The sequence below is a fragment of the Epinephelus moara genome, chromosome 22, assembly GCF_006386435.1.
Source record: "Epinephelus moara isolate mb chromosome 22, YSFRI_EMoa_1.0, whole genome shotgun sequence".
NCBI lineage: Eukaryota > Metazoa > Chordata > Actinopteri > Perciformes > Serranidae > Epinephelus > Epinephelus moara.
The window spans coordinates 12,936,235-12,945,773 of record NC_065527.1 but is presented as its reverse complement, the minus strand read 5'-3'; the positions used below and the strand labels follow the sequence as shown (position 1 = coordinate 12,945,773).

The 9,539-nt window shown below is 38.7% G+C and overlaps 2 protein-coding genes across 2 annotated transcripts; both read right to left on the bottom strand.

The window, feature by feature from the left end:
- Nucleotides 1-5,852: 5,852 nt before the first annotated feature.
- LOC126383848 (galactose-specific lectin nattectin-like) lies at nucleotides 5,853-6,689 on the bottom strand. The gene has a single exon (XM_050034565.1). It carries the CDS (start codon nucleotides 6,425-6,427, stop codon nucleotides 5,954-5,956), a length of 474 nt encoding a protein of 157 aa, XP_049890522.1. The 5' UTR covers nucleotides 6,428-6,689; the 3' UTR covers nucleotides 5,853-5,953.
- A 2,056-nt stretch (nucleotides 6,690-8,745) lies between these two features.
- LOC126383844 (lactose-binding lectin l-2-like) lies at nucleotides 8,746-9,533 on the bottom strand. The gene has a single exon (XM_050034561.1). It carries the CDS (start codon nucleotides 9,316-9,318, stop codon nucleotides 8,842-8,844), a length of 477 nt encoding a protein of 158 aa, XP_049890518.1. The 5' UTR covers nucleotides 9,319-9,533; the 3' UTR covers nucleotides 8,746-8,841.
- Between the last annotated feature and the right edge of the window lie 6 nt (nucleotides 9,534-9,539).

Below are 9,539 nucleotides of genomic sequence, written 5' to 3'. Positions count from 1 at the left end.
ATAATGGGGTGAATACCTATGGTGAGTACTGGTAAAGTGGGACACTTATTGATTATTTACCTTCTGCATCATTTTTAATTGATCCAAATGTCTTAGCCTTTCATGTGATACTATTCTGAATAAGTAAAGAGCTCCCCTATAGTGTACAACGGAAAAAAAGAAAGAAAAATTAAAGACATGATGAATGCTTCTTCCTCAAACACACATCGACCCCAAAACACATTTTTCTAGAGTCTACTGTCAAAGTGGGACACCTTAATTGGCAAAGTGGGACACTTAAAACACATTTTATTGTTATTTAAGTGTAGGCCTAATGAAATAAACACACAATAGTAATACAAACAACAACAATAAACATCACATCACAATATTCTGTGATGAGTTTCATCTATTCCATATAGATTTAGATTTAGAAAGGATGATCCTTCATGAACATCTCTTCTTATAACTATTTCACAGGCTGGATTTTATTTCTGCTTTTGGTACGGTAGGTTAGTCTACACCAGAGGTGTCAAATCCTTTTTAGTTCAGCGGCCACATACAGCACAGTTTGATCTCAAGTGGGCCTGACCGGTGAAACGACTGCATAATAACATGTAAATGTCAACCCTTTCAAATTTTTCTTTCACTCTGAAAACGTAAATCCAGTTATCAAACAAAGAAGAAAGAAAAAGTGTGTGTCTTAGTTTTTCCACGTCTGCTACCCGCTTTCATTACTTTCATGTGACTTTTTTCTTAATTTTCCACAAAGTAGAAGCTATTGAAGAAGCAGGTTAATTCATCCCCTGCCTGACAATCTGAAGTTTTGTCAGTGCCTCAGCAGTTATTTGGTTATTGACAATATTTTTGCACAATGTTCAATATCTTGTGACCATATGTGACCATAGAAAGTAGCCTACTTATTGTTATTTCAGCGAACTGTAATATTCCGCTCAGAGTGGAAAAGTATATCTAAGGGAGCTTACTGGTCTACACATAAATATGACCGTCTTCAGTGAGGCCATTCTCCTCACCACATGTCTCATGGAATCAGTCCTCACAATAATACACATGATCCAGTTCTCAGTCTTCTTAGGATCATTGTCATCACCACATCTGGCTCTTCAAAAGGGCTATCCATCTTCCTTGTTTACTTTTTTCTGTCTTTTTTTGGCACACACTTTGTTTTTATAGGCAATGTATGAAAAATGTTCATCACGTTCATCATCAAGTGTTATGTAAATCCTTGCTGAATTATCTAGCTAGCTTAATTTATGCAGGACCAAAATCTAGGAAACTCAATTTCCCCATTATAATGACTTGAATGGCTGTCCCACTTTACCAGTAACACCAGTAAGGTGGAATTTATACTTCTGCGTTGAATTGATGCCATAGCTACGCTGTTACCTACGCCGTAGCCCGATGTGCACCTCCCCAGAAATGTACAGTACATGTCGCAGTGATGCAGACCTCCTGTCTATTTCAGTAAGCTGATTTCCCTCAGTGGAAACTTTTATTTACTTTAATTTCACAGATACAAAACAATAAATTGTGAAGACAATAAAGCCTCCACAAAAATAGCATTTGTGATTTGCGTGATTTATCCTGACTTCATATGAGCAGAGGAAATCTCCGCTCGTCGCTAGGCTAATTTATACAATGTAAAATGTCATAGGCTTGTGCTAATAACGTTGTTTTGTCGGTGAACCTTGTGAGTTGTAATGGAGCCGAATATTGTAACATAACCTTTGTTAAATGTTGCTGTTGTCCCTGGCTTCATATGAGAAGAGGAAATCTCCGCTAGCTGCTAGGCTAATCTATACAATGTAAAATGCCATATGCTTGTGCTAATAATGTTAGCATGTTGTATTTGTGGGGAAAATGTGTCCAGATAAAGACAAGTGTTTGTCTGTGAATGCTGCAAGTTATAGTGAAGCTGATTTGTGTACTTGTGTTTGAAATTGTCTCTATTAAACAAAATTTTACAGCACTTCACAGAAACCTCCGCCGCCAACTAGTGTTTTGGAGGTGTAACTGCAGAGTGACAGAGACACACCACCGCACAAGTATAAATGCACACAATGGTGTACTGGCAAACTGTGAAAATGTCAAAATCACATAAAAAAAGAAAATTAATATGAACCAATTTTTTTTAGAAGAAACTCTAATTCACTATTACATACCATAACAAACGATTAATTACAAACTATCCATCATTTTCTAAGACCATAACATTCACCCCAGAACACAAGTCATTTTACTTTCCATCATGGTTCACTGCAAAGTTGTTGAATAAGGTGTGCCATGCCCCTGGAAGTGATGTCAGGGTGGGCGGATCAATACCAAAATATAAACTCTACAGATACTACGTTTTCATTTTGAAGATCAATCCTAGCGTCAATAGGATTAATATCAAAAAAAGAGATTTGTTTCACTCTTCTATGTTGTACCTATTTAGAGTAAAACTGTGAGAACAACGTTACGTTGTCGTGAATACATCTAATGCATGTACTGTTTGCTTCTCCACTGCTTTGTGTTGTCCACTCAAGGGTGTGCACCCTGACTGGTTTAATCCGACACATAACAGCAGTGACGGCTTAATGAAAGAGGAAAAAAACACATGTGAAAGAGAACTTGGAGCCGCAACCGAAAAGACAGGAAGAGGAAGTAAATGCTTCAGCATCCAGACCCCTGACGCAGAGACAAAGTTCACTGGCAGAATCCATTCAGAGACATTTACAGTAGGCAAGAAATATCCAGGTTGAGTTGAATCAGATCTTCAACATTGGTTAATGTTACATTTTTAAACTGTACTTGGACATCATTAGCTGTAGCAGACTGATTATTCACCTCATAAATCATGACACAATGCGTTACCCTGCAAAAAAAAAAAAGTGTTGTATCGTTTCGATATCGGCAATTCTGCCCCTGTATTACTTTGTATCAGATTGAAACCAAATTTTGTGGTATCATCTACCCCTATAGCCACAGAACCTTTTTCTATCTTGAGGTACTTGCTTATGATGAGCTCAGTGTTGATTTTTACTCATGAAAGTATATAGGCCTAGATGTGAAGATAAAAAAGATGAAGCTTAACTGTCCCACTTTACCCATTACCACATCAAGAAGTATATTAACAATTCCTAGTTATGTTCCTGAAGCTTCCTTGTGCCATATTTCTTCTTGGCCAGGCTCAGGAGTCTTCACAGGTTGCCTGGCAACTTCTCGGAGCCAACATTTAGTCAAGCACATGGCGAAAACCTATTGTATCTATTTCTAAGGGCAATATGCCAGACTGACAACTACACACCACCTGCGTCACACCAAGTGTGTCTGTTGTCATTGTCTCACCTCCCTCATTACTACTTCATCCTCCACTGTTGTTTAGTTGTCAGAGGCCTGCTGGGTAAAGTACCCGTCAGGATGACTGCAAAATGATAGGGGTTAGCAGCGTCAGGAAACCATACTGCTGCACCGCGGGTCTAAACCACCACTGACCAGACCTCTCCTCCACACACACAAACACAGCACATGGCTGGGAGTGCTTACCGCTTCTCGTCACAGCTCATGCCAGCTGGAATCAGCTGAGATGAGACAGATGCAGCTGTTTACACACTGCAAAACTGTTCTGCCTCCACTGCCACCACAAACCGTTTGGCTTTGCGTAAGACCACAATTAGTCTTTCAAACTGAAATGGCCTCTTGTGCATCTCTACTTCCTTCTCTTTCGTTCCCTCTCACTGCTCCCATTTTGTTCTGTCTCTCTCTCTCACAGTAACATATCCAACACATTGAAACACATATGGTCCCATGACTGAAGCTGATGCTCATGTTTTGGGTCATTTCAGGGATATATAATTTACACTGTGTCATCCAGGGAATGAAGGTTGCTCTCATCACAGGCTGAGTTCATTCCCAGTAACTCTTCAATCCAATAAAACTGGAAACATATACCCACTGTAAGTTGTTTTTCCACTTTGCTTCTATAAATTAACCTTTAGAAAAGGTGTTACATGTAGTGTAGGTACTACATTGCTTATTGCTGATTGCATATTATTCTTTAGTCTTGGAGTGTACATGAACATTACTGTATATAATCCTATGGTTCAACATCATGCACCGTGACTGTGAGTTAGAGCTGTGTTAGAGCAACAACACTTCACTATCACTAACATTAATAGAAACAAAAGATGCTACTGAATTAACCAATCAAACATTTAGCTGTTAAATTCCTGATGTGTCCCTGATAAGTATCAATGAAGCATATCATTAGGATAGTATGGAGAATACTACTTTTGTAATTGTATCTTAAAGAGAAAGGTAAATCTCGAAAGTAAGAATAATAAATAGAAGGCTAAATGTCATCTTACTAGCAGTGGAAATGGAAAAACAACAATAGGCTATATAAATGTCTAGATAATTCATTATTTATTTATGATTAATATTTGATTTTTCCAATTCATTCTGTCAAAGTTTTCAAACCATGTTAAACTCATTTGACTCACTGTAACATTTTATTCAAAGATAACATACAATATCATCAACGAATGTTTTTAGAATGATGAAGAAATGATCATTATCATATATATTATAATATAAAGTATAGTATATCTGTTTTTTGGGCCCTTTCTTGGGTTTGTGTCCATCTCTTGACACATTTACACCGACAGGACCCCACTGCATGTGTCAATTTGAAGGGCTGGCTTCACTTCCTGTTGGGGGCTGATGACATCAAAGGGTAATGTGAATAGTCAATAACCAACCTTTGTGAGGAGATAACAGTCATTAGTATATAAAAATGTCAGTTTTTGGTGATTGGTCTCCTTACTTAAACTAATAATGGCGGGCATATGTACATAGCTTTTTAATAACCCTAACCCATTAATTCAATTTTCAGCTGAAAATTCATGTGTGTTTATGTGTATACATTTCGAAGATGGACAATGGTATTGATGAATTATTTGCTTTATTGGATGCAGTGGCTGTCTGTAAACATCTAGTGGTGACATCCTGATTATTATTATTTCCAGAGATACATGTAATAAGGCAGACACTGTCCCTTTGGAGGAGCCTGAATTTTTGGTTTGGGGAGCAGCCAAACATTGACCAAAGAATAATTTTGCAATGAAAATTTTTATACAGCCGCCCATTTTAAAAACAAAACCTGTTAAACGTATGACAAACATGGTTATGATTTGTTCTACCTCTGGTAGGGGCATCTCAGAAACTAAAGTCTTTTGACTTCCTGGCCTTGGAGTCGGTGGACGGGGTTGGAGAGGTCATCAGGACACCGCCTGCACCTGGGTAGCTCTTGTAGTTTAAAAGTTGACATGTCGTATCCTCTGCCACTTTATTAATTTGCAAAGTAAAATTTCCAATCACCTGTGACAAATCTCAAATATGCAATAAGTTAAATTAACTTAATTCATAATTCATCATGTCAAAACCTGTGACCTGCAATGACTAACTGATTTTCTCAGAGGTTGAGTGGTAAGGTGGTTGTCTTTTAATGCAAAGATCAAGAGTTCAAATCCCCATTTTGTAGTCATGTGAAACACGTTTTCACAGGTCATAAGCCACATCTAATCTTTCTGAAAGTAGATTTATAACGTCAGAGGAGCATCAGCATATACAGTAGCAATGACCACCATGAATAGGAGTTTTGCTTCTTGCTGACTAAAAAAGAAACAAGCATTCAAATGCTTGCAATCTGCTTGTATGCTGATGATTTAATTGTATTTATTAGTAATATCAATTATGAAATGATTAAAAAGCGTGGAAATATTCTCTTTGTTCAGCAGCTGAATTTACCTGTGTGAATGTAACATTCCTGAAAATCAAAGTTAGTGAAATGATTCCTATACACACATATATAGGTGTACATTTCCATCTTTAATGTGAAGGCCTCATGCATGTCAGCAGAACAACAGGTGAACAGTGACCAGGTTCAGTCTCACATGTAATACCTCAGTTGCTAAGGACAGATTATACGTGTTGCACAAACAAAGGGAGAGGGGAGAGAGCAAGGATTGTCATTCCATGCTGATCCAAAAACGTTGGTTTGAACACAGTTTTGACCTGATGCACCATCTGGCTGTCCCGAATACCAAAAGACAAAGCCCACTGGGCAACCGTCAGACCACATCCAGTTGCCTTCTTTGTGAATGTCACTGAGGCCATACCAGGTTCTTCCCTGTGAAGGGTCAAAGTTCTGGATCAGGGATCTGACAAAATTCTGTTCATCCAGACTGTGGATGGACACCAGGTTGGCTCCCTCTGACAAACAGTGGAACTCTGCATCAGCCCAGGTCATGTCTGTGGCAATGTACTTGTAGCAGCGGCCGTTGAAGCTGTACCAGAACATGGGACAGTTGCCACGCTGTAGCTTCACATCAGGAGAAGACACAGCACCCAGAGCCAGACCAAACAACAAGAGGAGCGAGAGCATGTTGGCGTCTCTGTGTCACAGGAGCAGGATGAGGGGTCGTATGTTGGCTGGAGTTGATCTGCACCGCTGGATGGGATCAAGACCCTGAAGGAGAGAGGTGACGCGCTGCTTTCTTTTACATGCTTCAGAGAGGGTGTCTGCACTGTTGGCACAATATTATTGGTCAACTGAACTTGGCAAACACTTTCAGCTGTACACAACCACACAGTAACTCAACATGAGCCAAAAACAAGACCACCAGCACCTGGACATGTCACATAGAAGTTGATAATTCATTCAAATAACTTTTAAAGGTTTTTGTGTTTAATTTCCTCCCCAGTAAAGACAAACTGATGTTTTTTTTAACCAGACTAAAGAAAGGTTTTTAATTTGATCAAACATTTCTGCCTTATTGCACTTAAGAGCTGCGATGAGACAAATATTTAAAAGGGTATCTGAGTGTTTGCTGCTCCAGTCCTGCCTGATGCCTCTGTTACATACACTTAATATACACTTTATGCTGCTTGAACTCACGACAGTGTGATTTCACTCTCATAAGTGAGCATGTAGTAAATGTTGAGTTTTATGTGCATGATTAAATATTCACATGCTGAATAGGCGGTGTACTGGTGACTGCAACAGCTGTTACACCTGTGCTGTTCCCATATTTATCTAATACACAGAGACTGGAGCAGACATGGAAAAACACTTTAATAACTGAAATCAATGTAAACAGGTGAAAAGTAAAATGCTGACACATCATTACTGTTTACCTGTCATGTTAATTATGTTAATACTACATTTCTACTTTGCACAATGAATTATTAAAACATGCAAAAACATTTCCTTTGAGCCACCACGTTGCTGCAGTGAGTCCCCAACAGTCGTATAAATTAATGTGAATAAAATGACCTGTGTATGCACCTCACACACTTTTTTATTTTGGAGTTTCACTGCATGTACACGGAGCAACAGGTGGAAAGTTACAAGGTACATGCTGACATAACTAACTCAGAAACTTGTTGCATATTTTAAACTGTCTATGTAAATGATGTCTGTGTATGATGTGATGTATGAAGTGATGGGTATTATTTATTGCATTTGTATCGTGTATTGTTTATACATGCTGGCACTTTAAAGGAACAGCTCTCCTATCTCGTTATACAGGAATGCATAATGACAATAAAGGCTATTCTATTCTATTCTATGGCTGGTCACCCCATTTCAAATCTTTATTATAGTTGTGAACACTGTTTTCATGACCGTCAATGTTTTCTTGGCTCTCCTGCATTCCACCAGACAGAGTCTGACCCAGCTCTGCATCAGCACACAGGTCAAAGGTGTGGCAACATACTTGTAGCCGTTGAAGCTGCTCCTCTCGTTTTTGGTCATTTCAGCGATATATTATTTAAACTTTGTAAAACTGTTGTGATCAGTCTGCATTAGTCAGAAACAGAGAAGGATTATGTGCAGTTTGCTTTCATTACTGACTGAGAAAATTCCCCAAACTCCTGAATTAAATGTAACTGGAAAGGTGTACCTAATTTTTTTAATTATTAGTTTTATTTATTGGTTTTTGATTTTTTTTAATTGATCTGCCATGAGAGAATGTTTTCAAGTAATTTTTAAAAGTCATCATTATTATTTTTAGTCGTATTAGTATTAATTAATTAATTTATTTATTTATTTGTTTATTTATTTTATGTTTTTTGAGGGAATTCTTTCTTTGGTCACTCAGCAGCTCCATGCTACTACAATCATTCATTTTTTTATTATTAGTGTTTCGTAATATTTGTGATATTTTGCTGTATTTTTGCATCAAAATATATTTTGAAGTCCTTCTACTGGTCTCACTCACAGCAGAGTGACGTCTATCAAAAATTAGTACCGTTTCGTACATTGTAAGGTGTCTATAAATGTCCATATGAATAGATAATAATCCTACGGATAAGTAGTTTCCTTGTGATTATGTCTACACATTAAGCCTGTGTTGTTCCCAGATGTAACACATACACACACACACAGGCAGTGGATGATGGACAGTCAGAGCAGACGTGGACACAACAAACTGCAAACACAAACTTGCAGGGCATAGAAATCTGTGTATTCAAGTGTCATAATATTTATTGTATCAACTAATTCATTTATTATTATTATTAATTTATTATTATATTTATTATAATTATTAGCTTGACATTATTATAAAGGTGTGGAAATATTCCTTTTGATCAGCAACTGGAGTTACCTGTGTGAATGTCCAACATTCATGAAGATGAAATGACTTCTGTACAGACACACACACACACACACACACACACACACACACACACACACATGTATAGTGTACATTTGTGTCTTTATTGTGGAGGCCACATGAATGTCAACAAAGAAACAGGTGAACAGTGACCAGGTTCAATCAGATGTATGTTACTGTCTCAGTTGCAAGGACAGGTTGAAGGAAATGCACAAACAGAGGGAAAATAGGTAGAACACGGATAGTCATTCCATTGTGTGACACAGTTGGTGTAAGCACAGTTTTGGCTTTGTCCACTGTCTGGCGTGCCTGGATACCAATAGGTAAAGTTGACTGCAGACCCATCAGACCACATCCATGTGCCTTCTTTGTGGGCGTCACTGATTCCAATCCAGGTTGGTCCCTCAGAATGGTCAAAGTTCCTGATCAGGGATCTGACAAAATTCTGTTCATCTTGACTGTGGATGGACACCAGGTGGGCTCCCTCTGACATACAGAAGATCTCTGCATCAGCCCAGGTCATGTCTGTGGCGACGTACTTATAGCAGCGGCTGTTGAAGCTGTACCAGAACATGGGACAGTTGCCACGCTGTAGCTTCACATCAGGAGAAGACACAGCACCCAGAGCCAGACCAAACAACAAGAGGAGCGAGAGCATGTTGGCGTCTCTGTGTCACAGGAGCAGGATGAGGGGTCGTATGTTGGCTGGAGTTGATCTGCACCGCTGGATGGGATCAAGACCCTGAAGGAGAGAGGTGGCAGGCTGCTTTCTTTTACATGCTTCAGAGACGGTGTCTGCACTGTTGGCACAATATTATTGGTCAACTGAACTTGGCAAACACTTTCAGCTGTACACAACCACACAGTAACTCAACATGA